This window comes from Cyprinus carpio, chromosome A15 (genome assembly GCF_018340385.1).
Source record: "Cyprinus carpio isolate SPL01 chromosome A15, ASM1834038v1, whole genome shotgun sequence".
Lineage (NCBI taxonomy): Eukaryota > Metazoa > Chordata > Actinopteri > Cypriniformes > Cyprinidae > Cyprinus > Cyprinus carpio.
The window spans coordinates 23221802-23240610 of NC_056586.1; the positions used below are offsets into that span (position 1 = coordinate 23221802).

The window sequence follows — 18809 nt, forward strand, 5'->3', positions numbered from 1 at the left end:
ACACCAAGACAAAAATGACTCAAAACCCCCACAGCGCAGACAATGCTATCAGTAGCTGGAAACTGTGCTGTGGCTTCTCACGGTCATGGTTTGTCTAGCATCTTGGTGAGCTGTACGACCTAAAAGACTGCACTATTCAGTTACCAAAATCTAGTTTACATTCACATCATGTTATAAAAGATATATGGTAAAAAATATATATATATATATTAAAAAATTGCAATATTTTAAATATGAATTTTTAATCTATATTTTAAGTGTTTTATGCTTGTATTTTTTATTAATGAATTATTATTAGTGGTTATGTTATTTTTTATATATATATATACACATACATACATATATGTGTGTGTGTGGTGTGTGTGTGTGCACGCGCGCGTGTGTGTGTATATGTATGTATATGTATATATATATATATATATATATATATATATATATATATATATATATATATATATGCATATATATATATGCATGACGGCATTCTGTTTCTGTGAAGTATAGTGTAATAAATACCAAGATTTTTTTTTCTTCTTTAAATTGCATTCATAGGGCATTATGAAATCCAATTTTTCTGGATTCTGTGTTTTCTATAAACACATTTATTGTGTAAAAATGGTGGCGATCAAGTAAATGCACAATTAATCTTTTAAAAATGTAATCAAATTAATTTTTTGCAAACAAAGTGCTGGTTAACAGAGGTTTACTTTTGAAATTAAAATGTGGATGAAAAATTGTGTGATATTACATGCAGACATTCTATTTAGTCCATATCGCAAATTCATTTAAGGGTATGGCCCTACTTTTGATTTATTAATCAGAATTTAGCCAAATTCCATGACATTCTACATTTTACAGTCAATTCCATTTTTATTACTGGATTCCGTGGTTCTCTTCCATTTTTCTGAAGAAACAAATCACACAACTTAAAAGTATAACTACAAAAAATCCATTATTATAAAAATCCATTATTATAATATATATGTAGTCATATAACTAATTCCATTTTTTTAAACTCCATTACTTTTTCAGACCTAAAATGACGATTGAAAAGATTTCCTGACACTCCTGGCTCCCCATGACTGTTGAAACCCATTTTTGACTCATTTTAAACATGATGATTCCTCCTCTTACTGACTCTGAAGGAAAAATAACGTCACGTATGTTTGTTCCTCGTGTGTTTCTCTACAAAAAGTCAGCTAGAATTTACCAACATCATCCGTTCTGCTTTTGAGCAAAGCATGTCACGCTCGCTGATCTGAGGCGGACCATAGCGAGAACAACTGACCAGCTAAACTAGTCAGGTCAGTCAAGAATGAAAGCTCTGAAGTGACCTAAAATAACTTCTTCTGAAGAAACTCCTGCAATAACCCACAATGATTAAGAGTCACTGATTCCACAATTAACAGAACTACTAACAACATTTCCCACGAGACAGTTGATCACATGTTCCCCTCACACACACATGAATAGTCAGAGTTCACAGCATTAAAGGAAACAAAACAGAAACCACAACTTCCTTCTGCTAACAAGAGCCTGACGAGACACAAGCATCGAGCCCTGAATGCATGCGGGGCCCGGGCTTCAGTGTATCGGGTCAGTGCAGATCGATCTGCTTCTCAAACGCATGCAGAAAGTTCTTCCCTCCTTTTTTGCAAATGCTGGCTTAAAGATCTCAATGGGAAAAGAATGCACATCTGCAGCAAAAACGCGAGCCATATATGTGGGTTTCACATCTGGTTTGCTCCAGCGTTGAGGAAAAAGGGAACGTTTTCAGGTTTTCGAGTTTTTAACTGTGGGCTGAAGGGAGCATGACAACATCCTGCCTCAAACCAATCCATATGCCACGTCGCAGGAGTATAAGGTCAAGGTTTTACAGACTTCCTGAACTAAACGGCCATATTTGTGCACAACAGCTGACAAAGTTTTTCTAAAGCACAGAGAAGTAGTATTGCATGATTTTTCTTTCACATGGTTGCAAAAACATCACATATATATATATATACTTACATACATCAATATGCACTCTTGTCTTCAGCATATTTTCAAAAATATTAAAAAAGAAATCAGTCCAAAATCAAACTGAACCAAATTGTTTCAGATATCATAATGAATTTGACTTTCCCAATGGTCTCTAGTAACTGTACAGAAAAAAAAGATTAAGTAAATCATGGTGATTGCACAAAAAAAAAGAAAAAAAGAAAAAAAAAAATAGAAATTAGAATTCCCATTCACAAAATAAATATTTTATATTTAATTATATACATAATAAATTGTATCATACATTTACACACAGAGATATACACACACATAAAAATATATATTTCATTTGATATTATTTCAAAGTGATTAATATCAAATAAATAAAATATTCACTATAGAAATGTACATAACAGCAATAATAAAACAAATAAACAAAAATAACAAAAATACTAATAAATATTTAAATGAAAATCAGCATTAACTAAATACATTTTATTTCAGTTAGTTTACACTGCAACATTTCAAATTTGAAATTTAATAAAATGGTAATAAAAATAATACATTTACTAAAACATTAATAAAATTTATATATTTTTTTTTTTATTTATATAAATATATAAACACAACAAAATGACTAAAACATATTTTAATTAACTAAATACTCAAAACATTAAAAAACAAACAAACAAAAAAAAAAAAACACAATTTTAAACTTTCTACTATTACCATCATATAACCAAGAGAACCGTATCCCGATACTGTTATCTGTTTAACTGTTAAAGCAGACCATCATGGCTTTATTGCTTATTGGTGTATTACTGCAGCATCATCCTCTTCAGATTCACCTGCTCGCATAAAAACAAAATGAGTTCTGGTTGCCCAGTGTTTTACATGTCAGGTCTCTTCCTGTCGTAAGCAGACAGGTGTTGACCAGAATGATCTGCAAAGTGGACCAGAAACTACGCCGAAAGTCAAAAGTCTGGTTTTACGATACTAGTATGACACGATCACAATACATTATGACACCCTCAGGGCAACGGCCCACGTTAAACAGGCTTTATTGCTGGTGTACTCATCTGAGTGTGTCTTTTATGATGGGTAACCGCACTATAAATGTACCCCTCGCCCGACATCGTTTAAAAGAACAGGAATGTCTGATGAAGACTTTACCTCAAGTGCTAAACACCCCTTCAGGATCCACGCAACCAAACGAAGGATGGAATCAAAGAACTAAAACATAGTTTTGATAGTGTAGTTCAGATGGGAAACTAAGTGAAGCCAGGCTCTAATCCTCTTAGAGGTCAGTCTTTTGTCTGAGCCGCCGCTCTTGAGAGCGTTCAGAGCTGCAGAGGACATTATACACACAGCCTCATCACAGTGTGCCAACAACAAAAAAGACATGAGAAGCTTGAACATGCAGTAAATAAGAGGAGCAGGACAGGGCAAGGAACGCAGAAGTACAGCAATTTCCCTCAAAATGTGACAATTTTATATCTAGAAGTGAGCAAATCACATGAAAACACATTCAGGTCATATTTCATCCTCCCCCCCAAAAATGCATGAAGTAAATTAAGCCTATTCTATTCAATGACCATTGCTATTTTTTAACCTCACATGGGTATTTATGAGGCGTCACTTCAAGCATTTTGTAATAATCTAATAGCTAAGTGTAAGAATAAAAAATTAAAATATGAGAAATGATGGACCATCAGTTCATGCATTTTTACTGATCAAACAGCTACTGAATACTACAATGCATGTAAGAAAAGATGCATACGAAAAAAATATATGCATCTTATTTGTTTTGTATTACAATAAGGAATATTTGGGGTTTAAATGTGCTTCACAGTCATGAAATAACATTTCAATGGCCTTAAAAATAGGCTTCATTTTCTTTAAGCAAATTTTTGATATTTGGAGTGAAATTTGACCTGGACATGTTTTCAACAGTGTGTAAATTTGGAGAACAAGAACAATCCAAAAGAGAATTTGGGGTTAAATGTGATCAATATGAGGGGTATTGATGCAGCATGAGTGTGAGACTCAGCAGCAGGTTGGTGAAGTGATCTCATGACGACCCGCCCAGAGTGACAAACACAGCAAGAATGCCTCTGATTTTTGGCAGGATGGGTGGCATCAGGAGATTTGGGTTGGATCAGTTCCTGATGCTTCCTCTTCAACAGACACGAGCGGGAACACAGACTCAAGCCTGAGCAACAGCCGTTTACAGCTACTTTACGTCACAGATGTGTAACTGCTGGCACAGCCGGCAACAACAGAAATCATTTACATATGAACATCTTAAAGATCACCAGGATGTAAAACAGGAAGCAGACTGAACTTTACTTTCCCACACTTCCTGACAAATGAATTCTTGTGACATTTCCAGGTATTTTGATTATTGGTAAATTGATGATTTTTAAAATAATTTAATAGCTTTAAAAACTACAGTTATTGTCCACAAACATGTCCAATGTGACAAGAAAAGCCTTGGAATTTGATTTTCTTTTCCATGCCTGGAAATCACTTTTTTAAAATGAGTTCTCCTTAATTTTCCAGCAACAAACAAAACAAAAAAACATACAAAGTGTGTGTGTGTGCGTGCGTGCGTGCATATATATATATATATGCACGCACGCACACACACACACAGACAGACACACAATTAAAATTAATAAATGATTAATAAATTACTTCATATTACTTTAATAATATTAATTACTTTACCTATATAAAAAAATATATTTTATTTAATATTGTTGTTAAAATTATATATTTTATATTTATTTTACAATTATATATTTTGAGCTGTAATGTTTAATTATTATTGTTAGAATTATAAGTATTTTCAAAATATAAATAAAACAAATTTTACGAAAAAAAAAAAAATTACAGCTCACTTAAAAAAAAATCATATTATATATATATATATTTATGATAAGACTACTATAAATTGACCATTTCAAAAAATAAATAAAATAAGTCATTTTAATAAATTAAATATAAATTACAGCTCACTTAAAAAAAAAAAAAAGTAAAAAACTAAATGTCATAAATTATATATAAATATAATACTATTATAAATTTCAGGTCAGTTCAAATAATAATAATAATAATAATAATAATAATTAAAATCACAATGTTTAAATTTCCTGACGATACAAAGCTCCCGAAAGAAGAGCTGTTCTTTGAAAATTATGGTTATTATCACAACATCAATTTGCTATTAGTCATTTTAATATCCTTTCTGTTTACACTCAATATTAGACATCACATCAGTGATAAAATATGAAGACCAATCAACAATTTGACAGCTCTAATTGATTCTGGCATGTTTAAGGCTCCGGTATGATATATATAAAAAATATTTACACTTGTATTACTGGAAATGTGCATTTCTCTGGAAGAGTTTCTGTGGCTGGGCATGACTGAAGTAGGTCAGGTGACGCATAACCCTCTGTGACCTCATAATGCCTTTATCTCAGTCCACTCCCACTCACTGTTTTCACTGGGACACACCTGAACCAAGTCCAAACACCACTAGAACAATCCAAAATTGGATTAGTGCACAGTAAACACAGCTTCAGTTCACGCTTCAGTTTGCCCAGCACGCCATGACTCACGGTCAGCCTTTCATTCCGTGATTTAGTGCTCAAAGCTCCGTTCTAGGAAAATATGCATTCAGGTCTGGGTTCGACCATCATCATAAGATACTTAATGCCAAATATCAATACCTGCATCTGCCGTCCATTAGTTCTGACATCAAGTCCAGACCTTCTTCAAAGCAATCGACTCATTTGCAAACTAACTCTTCCATGTAGCAGAAAAAACACAGTTAGAGTGCATGGAAAACACAACACGGCAGTGGGATTTGGATTACGCACATTTTTGTTTTCAACATGTATACTCGCAAGCAGAAACGTTGAAGTACTATTTCAACTAATGAGCACAAACACACGCACTCAGGCCTAATTTAACAGGAACTCACACATGTAAGCTCCATCGCACTTCTGCACAGCACATCTCGTTAGCTGAAAAACACCATGGTATCGTGTGAAACACTTATAGGGACTAAAATAAGTTAACTGTCTGTTCGGTGATTCTCGAAACTAAACCACAACTGAGAAACCGTCACACTCAATACATACAAAATATCAGCAAAATAGTGAGTGTTAAACTGCACAGGACTGACAAACACAGTTAAAATTGAGACGAAGCCACAATTTCTGCATGTCACTCATTCAATTCCAGCTTCTGGCATAAATAACTGACTCCTAAACACTGCTGAAGTTTAGCTGTCAGTTCCACTGATGCAACATTTGCATATGTAGTTATAATTTCTACACAGTTGCATAGAAAAACCTCAGTGACCACAAACCCACTTTTATCTACAAAACTCCTTCACTAAAAACACACTTGATATTAGATATTGTAGCACATCCAGTTCCATCATTCTGAAGTCAATGTGTTTATGGTGAAATGACTGAAACGTAAGCTCAAGATTTTCACATTTTATTCTATTAATCAGTGAAACTTGTGATTTTCTAAAGCTTGTCGTTTAATAAAATCATCTACTCACACATTGCGTTTACAGTTTATAATTGTGCTCTTGCAAACTATTCAAAGAAAATGCTTTTAAATAAGGACTGAAAGAGCTGTCGCATAAAGCTGGAAGTCATGCAACCATGGTGTAGTTTGTTTATAGCCTACAGTAGTGCTGCACAATTAATCGAATGTGATTGTCATGTGTATCTTGTCAGTAAAGCCGGTTCTGTAATTAGTAAATAATCTCCATCACGTGCTTTCAGATGGAGCAGCATTTACTACACAGAGCCGTAGTTCACTGACAAGCTATACAAAATCACGTTCATAATCGCAGACGATATAATCGTGCGATTATGAAATCGTTCCGCAATTATGAAAGCTGCTTGGCAGTGAGCTACGGCTCTGTGTAGTAAATGCTGCTCCATCTGAAAGCACGTGAAAATACCACATTTATTAAAATGTTTTTATTACAAACTCACTTCATAACGTCAGTCGAGTGTTTAAAATAAATCCTTCGGTGAGATGGTGCGGCTATTTACACAGAATAAGGCACGCAACATATTTCATTGTATTCTAAGCAGTGATAAAGGCTATGATGATTAGCACTGCATTATTATACTTTATTATAATAAACATCATAATAAGACAAACTTTTTACTGCAGCACTCAATGTTGGCTCAGATGGTTAATTTCCAATTAGACTGATGCATTTCTCTTTTGACTCTATTTGCAATTGTCATTTCTCAACTCAAATTCTATCCTTGATTCATTTTTCAACAAGTTTGTGGCAATGCATACTGGGATTCCCTTCAGAGCAGGTGGACGGCTGCCAATCAGGACACATGCTGCAATCACTGAGTCCAGATAAAAACTGCACTCTCACTAAACACAATCAATGAGTCCAATCAAACACATCTAAACACACTGACTCACACAGTCACTGACCGGACACGACAGCGGCACGACCCTAAGGCAAGCTACTGCGATATCGCAATGTGAAGAGCTAAAACCAACCACAAATAATCACACATAAAAGTTGTGGTCTCTTCCTCGGACCCTGTAGATAGAGTCATATTTTCTATCTATCTAAAAATATTTGGTGTAAATAATTACAAAGAAATGACAATAACACACTGAATTTATCAGAAAAGTATTTTCTTTTCAAATATACTTCAATAATCTTTATTTACAATTTCAGAAAACATATTTCACACTATTTGTATGAGACTTATTTTTATGTTTCAACCTTTGTAGAGAGCTCCATAATTACGAGGTAACCTTTTCATAGAGCACTACAATAGTAGTCACTTATGAGGTTACTTTTCAGTTAAAATGCTGCATGAGGAGACCACTGCCCATCTAGCCAGTAGACAGCACGACAACTCACTAGGTTTTGGAACGGAGCCAATGTGTTGAACTTTTGAGAATGAATCCCACTGTTTTATTGAGGAACGCGAGCTCTGGATCAGTAGCGAGTCTAGTTTAGTCTGCAGCTTAGTTGATGTACATTCTAGAAGCATGTGATTCGATTACACTTGCTGCTGCTCATTTCAGTCCTGTAACAATTTAAACAGACATGATGAAATACAAAGACAGAGAGAGAGAGACCTTTATACAGAGCCAAACTCGCTACCAAACACCATCATGACTCAAGCTTTTTTATTTGGCTTATGTTATTGGTTCTCTGGAATTCTTATTTTGTTGCCCCTAACGGTGCTATAAAGCAATAATCCACTCGTGGCCATGCGTTATAGTGAATTTATTACATGTAAGGGGTCTAAACACTATACCCTAAGTCTTCAGCTATGATTAAAATCACTAAAAACACACAACCTAAGCAACATGACAATTCGGTGGCAGATTAGAATGCAGTTCATCCAATCAAAATTCAGTGTTATTTTAGTATCAATTAGATTTGATAAAGAAAAGTCCTCTAGCGATGGCGTATGTTTGTATATGAAGTTATCATGATCTTCTAATCTAGAAAACATTTGCAAAAAACCTATCAGTCCTGTAGTGCATGAGGTTGTGTTTTTGCTTTCCAGACATCTTTCTTATCAAGCACTACTGGATTTAAATGTGCTTATCTACACAACAAGAACAAAGCCGGTTAAATCTCTGCGTCTTATTTCCATTCATATTCGCCCAGCTTTGCAACACCCAAACAGGCCATTCAATAGAGAATGAAACACTTCAATGACCTTTCAGACATTTTGGGTGGAGCGGAGAGGCAAGTCTTAGCCGGTCACAGGGCGTTTGGCATTTGTCAGGGAGTAATTTCACGTCTGTCACGGATAAGGGGATGACTTTGGTATAATTCAACACGCCTTGTTTCAGTCAAGCAGTAATAGGCATCAGTGCTTGGAGACTGTAATGAAACTCAGTGTGAGGTTTTAACAAGGATGCGTTGGTTTGGTAATCACAAGTGAACTTTGGTCTGTGTGTAATATTCATCCTCACAAACATGCAATAGAAATTCCAGAGCTGAAACATCATTTTACGACCATTGCTGAGTCGAGATTGGAGGGACATTCACTAAACTTAAGACTCAGAAACATGGAGACATGTGAAGATCTCACATAGACTCACTGTTCGTATAGGCAAAGTGTGCAATTCCTATGCAACTAGTGGCAGCAAATTGAAATGCAATGGACCCTTTTACACATTATGTACCTTTAAAACACCATACTTGCATAATATTACAATTACAGAAAATAAGTTCAATCTAATACAATGGCTGAGGGAGTGACAGCAAATTTAACATCTTTCTCTCTTCTGACAAATGTCTCAATCTCTAAATATTTTTGTCCTCTTTTTCAAAGTTTAAAAACATCCGCTTCTGAAAACCACGGAAATGAGAAAAGCCTCAATAACAGTTAATCAGAGTGTGAAACCTGTTTGATAACAGTAATTATTTTTGCAATTCTGTTTAGTGCCACTAGTTGTATGGAAACTACACACATCGGGCCAGGTTTACTAACAGCTTGCACGATCACAAACCCTTTTTTGGCTTTAAAAATCTACTGTTAGGAACTAAAGACACACAGTAATACATTTCTGTGGAAACTTATTTTTGCGGCAGAGCTTATTGCTTATGCATTTGTAGGAGTTTCACTTAATTTGGATGCAACATTTATGGGACGAGAGAATTTAAATAAATCATGTAACATGATTACTATGGTTTGCGGCAGTCAATTTATTGGTATTTGTGCCGTTATTTAACACACAAAAAACATGCATTAAACCATTTTGTGCCTGACATGGTTACGATAGTTGCTAATTTGTGCTGCTCTTGGTAGATTGCATTGGTCCTGGCCCTTACTATAACTAAGCCACTTATGACAATTAAGCCTTAACCTAACCAATACCTTTTGGAATTAAATATTAAAACATTATGGAATTTGAGATACTTAAAATGGAAGGTCATGTCAAAATGTGAAGCAAACTGCATTGTGGCACATTTTTCCACACACATTCTCGCAATAGTAACAAGTCAACTATGCATACTGTGCATAGTATACATACTACAGTACTTGTAAAAGCAAAATGGTAGATAGGAATACCAAACAACTAATTAGATCGACCCCAACCCCCAACAACAAACCTGCTCTCTTAAACCCCGCCCTCCAAAAATATGTCAGCCAGTTGGATAGCTCCAAGGCCGTGGTCATTTCTGATTGGCTGAAAAAAAAAAGTGGGCCACTACTGACTTTTTTTGCACTGTTTACAGTCTAGTACTGTCAAAGACACAGATGTGACAACTGTTCACTAACACCTGTCAGGTTAGGAGTATTTTACACATGCTATATAGTAATAGACACTGGCAGTTTGCTTTAAATTCATCTTAGTTCCTGAAATCCATATTGTATGTATTGGATGGCTACCCTGCTTTCTAGAGATCCTTCTAGATATTTGGCTTCACAAATGTTACCAAACAAGTATAGAAAGGGGGAGGAGAGCTCAAGAGTTAAGTCGATCTCTTTCCAAACTAAATGCCTTGTTTATGGGTTGGTCACAACTCTGGGGTCTGAAGGCCAGTGACTGTGACTATATATGTGATCCATTTGTGTGCCAGTGTGTTTGCTGAAGGGGCACGGGTGGGTTAATAATTATTTTTCCAATCAAACTTTGACCTTCTTTTCTCAAACTCTCTCTAAAAGCCTCCTGTCACATCAAAAAATGCAAATCAGTCAAGCTTGTCATTGCCCCAAAAGACACACACCCAAAAACGTCATTCAACCCCAGAGCATTCCTCAATATCCCTTATTATCATTCATGTGCATAAAACACTAGAACACTCACTATCAATCAGGTTTTATATAGAAACACCACAGAGTGAATTCAAAACGAGAAGGCGCCCCATAACGTTCCTTTTTTATTCTTTTTTAACTTATCTTTCTTCTCCAGAACAGCAGATAAACTCCAGAAACAGCATTTTCGCAGCTATTTTAAGCTCCCGTGCTGTGATATCTAGCTCCTGCCATTTTAAATTCGGATGTCTGGCTGTAACTACGAGTCGCTTTGAAAAAGAACAGAGGAAAAATGCAGCAGTAGCGAATGAAACTCACTCTAGTAAAACAGGTTCAGCCGTTACAATGTATCACTCACGCACGCACACGCGCGCACGACTGAAACATTGTAACACCGTAACATTCGAATCCCGCGGAAACATGGAAACATTCGAAGCGTGCCTCCGTTCTAAGCGCGTTTAGAAGCAGACTAGCGACAATAAGACGGCTAAAGCGTGTTATAAGCGCAAATATCTCATCTTACAGGCCCCTGCGGCGGCCCCCGAGCTTTCAGAAGCTCTTACCTTCCGCTGCTGTTTCTCCCAGGCCGGGTCCAGCAGTAGGTCCCGGTCCCAGTCGTTCTCCTGCTCCATGTAGGTCTGTTGTTCGCCCGCTGAATATAAAGATTGATTATTAGCGCCGTGATAATCTACCATGTCAGAAAACTTGAGGGCACTCAATAGACTTTTCCTCAACCTAAAGCAAAGGAAAACAGCCTGCAATAATCGCTCACAAAGTCTTTGTTGCTCGGTGTGAAGTATCCGCTGCGTGGACTGACAGTATCTCCGCCGAGAGTGCGTTCCTCCGCCCGTCTGACAAAAATGGAGTAAGAGAGCGCCGCTCCCACTGAGGAGGAGGTAGTAGGCCCGGAAAACTCATGAATATTTAAAAGCCTGATTTACTTATTCAGAAGATATCCGATCTTGGCTCTTCCCACGAGGGTGGATGGGCTTCTGCCATTGGCTAATCTCGTCAGGGGGTTGTATTTTTAGATTGAAAACGTGAATTTGTCAGTGGGATTCAGAAATCTGATGATTAACATCTAATCCCCCCTCATTTTTTTTTTTTTAATTTAGAAAATGTAATAATAATACACACACACACACACACACACACACACACACACACACACACACACACACACACACACACACACACACAATTAACTTATTTGCATATATAAATTTAATATAAATTAAAAAATAAATTTTATATATAGATATATATATATATATATATATAGAGTATACATATATATAGTATTATATATATATAGTTTACATAATTTACATATATTATGCATTATGCACATATATTAGATTATCATTTAATTAAATATATTTGATATATTACCAAAATTTTTCTATCAATCTATTCATCTTTCTGTTATTAAAATAATACTTACATGATATAAACACATTTTATATATTACCGAATTTCACTAGCTTTATCAATAGTGGTTTCAAATTAATACTATATAAAACAATCTTATCTTAATCTTATTTATTATTAATTTATTTGGCTATTTTACATATATTATATTCAAAATATTAGATTATCATTCAATATATTTGATATATTACCAAATTCTTTCTATCAACCTATCTTTCTATTATTAATACAATACTTAAATTCATCTATCTATCTATCTATCTATCTATCTATCTATCTATCTATCTATCTATCTATCTATCTATCTATCTATCTATCTATCTATCTAATCTTACATGTATAAAGTATAATTCTATTTATTCTATATGAAAATGTAATCAAAAGCAAAGGGAATAGAAAAGTTCAATTTAAAGAATTTATTTTCTGCTTGTACAATGTATCTATGTAACCAGATCTTCTAACTTTACACACTCACACAAACAGAAAGAGTTGATGTATAATTAATACACTTTCCACGAAACACTCACCAGCCGGTTGCGTTGTTTTTCTAATCCTCATCTGAATTCAACTCTATACAGTTTTAATAACACACATTGTTGGTGAAGTCCTCATGAATGTTTATGACTTGAATTTATTGTGGTTTCCACCAGCTATAAGCTGCTCAAACCTGACATTAATATTTCATGGCGTCTGTCAAAGGGGATGTGAAGTGGGTCAGCATCAGACAGATGAGCGCATCAGCCATACGCTTCTGTCTTTATCGTTCATAACACCCAAATCCAGAGAATTAAAGCACATCAAACTCAAACACACCCCAATGACTGATATTGAGCTTTATCTATAATATCATCTCTTCCATTATCTAAGATTCAAATACAAATCAGTCACTTATTTGAATCATTTAATGTTTTGCAATTCAAAGCAGCAGCAGCAGCACCCGCATGTTAAAAATCATAGCTGGGACATTTTACAGACCCAGAGCATATGTAAGATTCCTGAACTGATCCGGTCCACGCATATTTCATTATCTGGTATATTTCCCCGTCATGCATGTTCTCAAAAGTTCCCACTGTAATAAATATTAACAGGACATGCCTCCAGAGACAAGAGGAACAACACATTTGAAAACTGAAAAGTATTCATATGACCTAAATGAGGAACATTTGGTTTAGTTTAAACAACAAGATCGAAAAAATGTCAGAAGATATATTATTTATTATTTTTAGCATTATTTTAGAATATAATTTATAATACTAAATTGTTATAATTGTAAAGCTAAATAATTCAATAATAAATGATAATATCTTTATAAAATAAAAATGATCAAAAAAAATTACAAAAATATATGTAATTTTTATTTTATTATGGTAATTAATAAAAATATTAAACCAATTTCCATTAAAAAATATATTTTTGTCAGAATAGATATTTTTTGTTATATGTTTCAGTATTATTATAATATTTATTTCTAATTTATAATACTAAATTTTTGTCAAATAATTACATACAATTATAATATTTTTATTAAAAAAAAAATACCAACATAAAATAATCAATTATTTCATTTTTTATTATGGTTACTAATAAAAAGTAATCAGCATTCAGTACTGGAACGATCCGTTTATAGAAAATAATTAAAGCAGATGTAGAGCTGTTTCCCTGGAGCTGGTCTGGAATCAGTTGTACATGGTCATGTGCAGGAACTACAAATCAAGAGAAAAATACATAAATATTCACAAGATTTTTCACAAGATAATAAATTCAGCTCTGACTCACAAAATAACTGTCAATCATGTTAAATAAAAATGGTTAAGCAGAACTAAAGAAGGCTGGATCAGCCAGATTAAACATCAAAGAGGTTCAGAGAAAGAAATATTGAGTGAGTGTGTGTGTTTGAGAAGAGGACTCAACGCTCTCATGTGTTTCATGTTTTTACCTGTCTGCTGTTTACTGAAATCACTCCCATCCCCGTCATATCAAATGACTGAAACTTGCCTGAACACAAAAAACAACCACTTTTTTATCATTTTTAATTTCTTTATAATATAAATATAAAAATACATATAAACGGTAATATTACTCAAATATTAAAATTATTAATTTAATAAAAAGAAAATAAAATTATTATTTATTAAAAAAAACAAGAAAAAACACACAGTCAGAAAATTCAAAAAATAAGAAACAGAAAGACTGAAACAGATTTATTCCAACAATTTTTGTTTTATTTACAAAACATCAGTTTTTTACAGTACTTTTTTAAATTGTACAGGTTGTGTTAGCATATTTTCAGATTTCATGATAATTTTAGTTAAAGTTTTAGTAATGGTTTTGTGTGTTTTAGTCATTTTTATTACTTTAAAAAAAATGTCTGTATAGTTTTTTTTAATTTTTTTATTCAAACTTTTATTAGTTTTAATTCTATTATTTTAAACTAAATGAAAATTTGAAAATGTTGCCTTGGCAACAAGATGAAATAAACCATATGATGGGTCATATGATGCGATTTCAAGTTTTCCTTTCTCTTTGGAGTGTTTCGAGCTGATTGTGCATAGATAAGATCCCTGAAGTTGCAAAGACTCAAGTCTCAAATTCAAAGAGATATTCTTTATAAAAGTTAAGACTCTGCCACGCCCCCTGAAACGGCTCATTCTCACACACCCCCACGTCTCTATGTCACTATGTGGAAATATTTGCGTAATGCCGCCCAAATGTTCACGCAAAGAAAGAAGGCGTGGTTTCAGTAACCGCAGTTAGTGTTGAAGCAGTCATGTCAGGGAGATGCTGTGTGTATCTGTGTGGCTGTGTGGCCTTCTGAAAGTAGATGCATTTAGGAATCTTTAAGATACTTACAACAAAATAGCACGTACTGAGGACGACTGTTTCGTGAACCCAGGAGAGGAGGTAATTCTGACTTTGCTACGACAGTCTGGCGCTTCTGAATCAGCTACTGTAAGTATGTTTTGTTATTAGGTAAAGTATTTGCTGTTGACTGCTCAAATGCAGAGTTTTGCGCATCATGTGTGTGTGTGTGAGAGAGAGAGAGAGAGAGAGAGAGAGAGAGAGAGACACAGTGGAGTCAGCTGTCTTAACCGTCCGTGGCTTGTGTACTGCAAACACATACGAGTACTTGAACTGATGGTAACTTGAACTGATGTTAATCTTTCAGGCTTGAACTGATTGTAAAACTAAGGACTTTATTAACTGTCTTTACATTTATTTTGAAAGATGAAGCTTGTGATTATGGAAAGGGACGTTACATTTCCGACGAGTGCTTGTGGTGTTCGGCCAATCACAATGCACTGGGTCCGTTGGCCAATCAGAACAGACAGCGCTTGTCAGAAGGAGGGGCTTTTTTAAACATTAAAGCATGTCAACATATTCTGTTACACCAAATACACAAAATAATGATCTTTAAAAAAAAGCATCATATGACCCCTTTAACAAAAGTTGTTTTATGGTTTTAGTTTAAATGAACTGTAATAATCCTGCAGCACCTCGTGATGCTCCAAACCCATATGACTTTCTTCCTTTCTCTGAAATTTTAAGGAATACCCTACTGTTGTTTTTTTTTTATTTATTTAAAGACAAGAAAAATACTAAACTATTGTTCAAAAATTCTCCTTCTGTGTTCCATTTAACAAAAAAATTTAATGTGCATTAAGAATGGGGTGAGATTGTAAATTGATTTCTTTTTTGCATCTTTATGTGTGGGTCTAGTGTTCTCATACTATTTGTTTATACTATTATTAATTTTTAACGAACCGAAAGGAATGCACGTCACACCTCTGTTTATCAATTTGCACTGGCTACCAATAGCTGCTCGCATAAAATACAAGGCATTAATGTTTACCTACAAAACCACCACTGGCTCTGCATCCCTTTACCTAAATTCATTACTTCAGACTTATGTGCCTCTAGAAGCTTGCATTCTGCAAGTGAACGTTGCATTATTGTGTCATACCAAAGAAGCACAAAATCACTTTCACTGACTTTTACATTAACTGTTCCCTCCTGCTGGAATGACCTGCACAACTCAATCCCAGCAGCTGGGATCTTTATTTGACCCTCTAACTCTAGCACTCTCTATTCTAACTCTATTCTTAAACAAAAAGCCCCTTTTAGACTCAATTTATTTACTAACAGCTTGTTTTCTTAAAAAAAAAGAAAAAGAAACTAACACTATCACATCTAATATACAATTTACAAAATCCATCTGTTTTCTTTTTATTTATTATACAATTAACAAAATTAAAAAAAGGCCTCTAACACAAGCTTGTTCTATTCTTTTCCTATTCTATCTTTTTATTTTTTATTTATTATATGATTTAAAAACCCTTGCTACATGTACTGCATTAAGCTAACTGAAACTTGTTATAGCACTTATATATCATTGCTCTTTTGTTGATTTTGATTGCTTCCATTGTCCTCATTTGTAAGTCGCTTTGGATAAAAGTGTCTGCTAAATGACTAAATAAATAAATTTGTGCAGTAACGGCTTAATTTGACTTTGATTTGTGTGCTCTCTTACGCATCATGCAGTCCAGTTTCATGAGCAGGAAGAGGAATCCTGGGAAGCTGACAGTCATATCTGGCTCCGTGTAACGCAGGCCTATCAGCTGCAGTATGAATTCATCCACCCGTATGCCTAGACCAGAGCAGACGAGCTCAGATCAACCCGATCATCAACATTCAGACTAATGACAGCTTTCTCTCCTGACAGATGGGTGTGTGTGTGTGTGAGTTCATTCTCAATAAGTGTTGCGTCAGTGAATGCACTTGCGTGTTCAGGGTGTGTGTTCATGCTCATACTTGCATTTGTGTAAGTGTGTGTGTGTGTGAATATGTGTGTGTCATAGGTTTCACCTGCTGCTGTCAGAGCTGCTGGGATTTCTAGATAATCCAGTGCCTGGTTCTTGTTTTTGTCAAATGTCATAAAAATACCCTATAAAATACAGACAGATGGGTGAATAATCATAGAAGCAAGTCTTAATTTGATCTAAGATCTAGTCATGAATATTAATACTTGCTTTGAAGCAATAATTACACAAGATTTTTTAACTCTACTTCTACAAATTGACAAGAAGGCGTTTTAGCTTTTTAGTTATTAAATCATTACACACACACACACACACACACACACACACACACACACATATATATATATATATATATATATACATATATATATATAAAATTATATCATTCAATTATATTTACTATAAACAATAATAAATGAAAAAAATAAAACACTTGAATATATTATATAAATAAATATTTTATATATATTTATATTTTAATATTTTAGAATAACTTAATAAAAAATATATAAAATAATAATGAAAACTAAAAATGTAAAATGTATATTTAATATATTCAATCATAATTGTACAGCTTTGTACATGCATTTTATATATATATCTATATATACACACACACACACACACACACACACACAATTTATATTTACTATAAAATAATAATATTAAAACAATAAAAATACAAACAAAATATGAAGTCAGATTTTTTTATATATTATTACTAATGTCAATCATTTTAACAAATTTACTGACACGCACACATCTTGGAAACTTTGGGCTTTAAAAAAAGTTAAAAAAATTTTTGGTTGCGTTCATGTGCATTCAGCTTGTAAACGATCTTTCTGACATAGCTTGAACACACCATATGATGCAATCAGTCATGTGACATGAAATCACACTGCCTTCACCTTCTGCAGTCTCATCCTCATTGTGATCTAACACACCCTACATGCATTAATACTGCAAACAGCTAAATATACTTACAGTCCACTTCCGGAGTTTTTCCCACAATGCCTGGAACTCTGTCAAGTCGAGTCGTCCCATTCCTTGACTCTGATTGGAGGAGCTGTTAAGGTGACACAACAACCACCAAACAATATAAAACATTCTTAAAAAAACCACAAATAAAAAACACACCCACCCACATCCACCTGCTGCTACTGAGATAAGACATCCGCTATGAATTGCTAGCATATATACTGTATAACGCACAGCATGCTATTCTTAAAAATAGAATGTGAAACAAACTGTGTTGCGTGTTACACTACCGGTCAAAAGTTTGGAATTTTTTCATGTCTCAAAAAAAAGTATACTCCTCACAAAAACAAAAAACACAAAAAAAAAAATAATATTGAAAAATTATAATACCAATTTAAAGTAACTGTTTTCTAGTGTAATATATAGTAAAATGTCATTTATTCCTGTGATCAAAGCTGAATTACTCCAGTCTTCAGTGTCACTTGATCCTTCAGAAATCATTCTAATATGTTGATTTGCTGCTCAAGAAAACATTTTTAAACTTTTTTTGTTCAAAAAATGTCAGGAAAGAGATGTAAACATTCAAAACTGATAATAATGATGGAAGTTTCAGGATGCAGGATCGAGTTTATCACACTAGTTTTATACAGCACAATTTATGCCATCTATGCAAACAGAAAATCTGCATTCTGTGCAAAATATTCTGCTGCATTCAGGAGAAACTGTAAGAGTAATATGCAAACATGCTATTAAAGCATAGCCATGCATTCTTAAAGGTTTACTCATTTAAATTCAATCTTTAAAC

General features: G+C 34.1%; 2 protein-coding genes across 2 annotated transcripts in view; both read right to left on the reverse strand.

The window, feature by feature from the left end:
• LOC109104020 (actinin, alpha 4) overlaps positions 1–11640 on the reverse strand; it is a 38139-nt gene extending 26499 nt beyond the window's left edge. Inside the window, exon 1 of the mRNA XM_042771595.1 lies at positions 11342–11640. Within this exon, the coding sequence (XP_042627529.1) occupies positions 11342–11473 (132 nt within the window). The 5' untranslated portion in view covers positions 11474–11640. The remainder of the gene's footprint in view (positions 1–11341) is intronic.
• A 2118-nt stretch (positions 11641–13758) lies between these two features.
• LOC122147743 (calpain small subunit 1-like) lies at positions 13759–18118 on the reverse strand. Its single transcript, XM_042771596.1, has 5 exons — positions 18011–18118; positions 17073–17151; positions 16738–16854; positions 14146–14204; positions 13759–13912 (listed from the first exon to the last, which is right to left on the reverse strand). Exons 1-5 carry the CDS (start codon positions 18068–18070, stop codon positions 13886–13888), a joined length of 342 nt encoding a protein of 113 aa, XP_042627530.1. The 5' UTR covers positions 18071–18118; the 3' UTR covers positions 13759–13885.
• Positions 18119–18809: the final 691 nt, after the last annotated feature.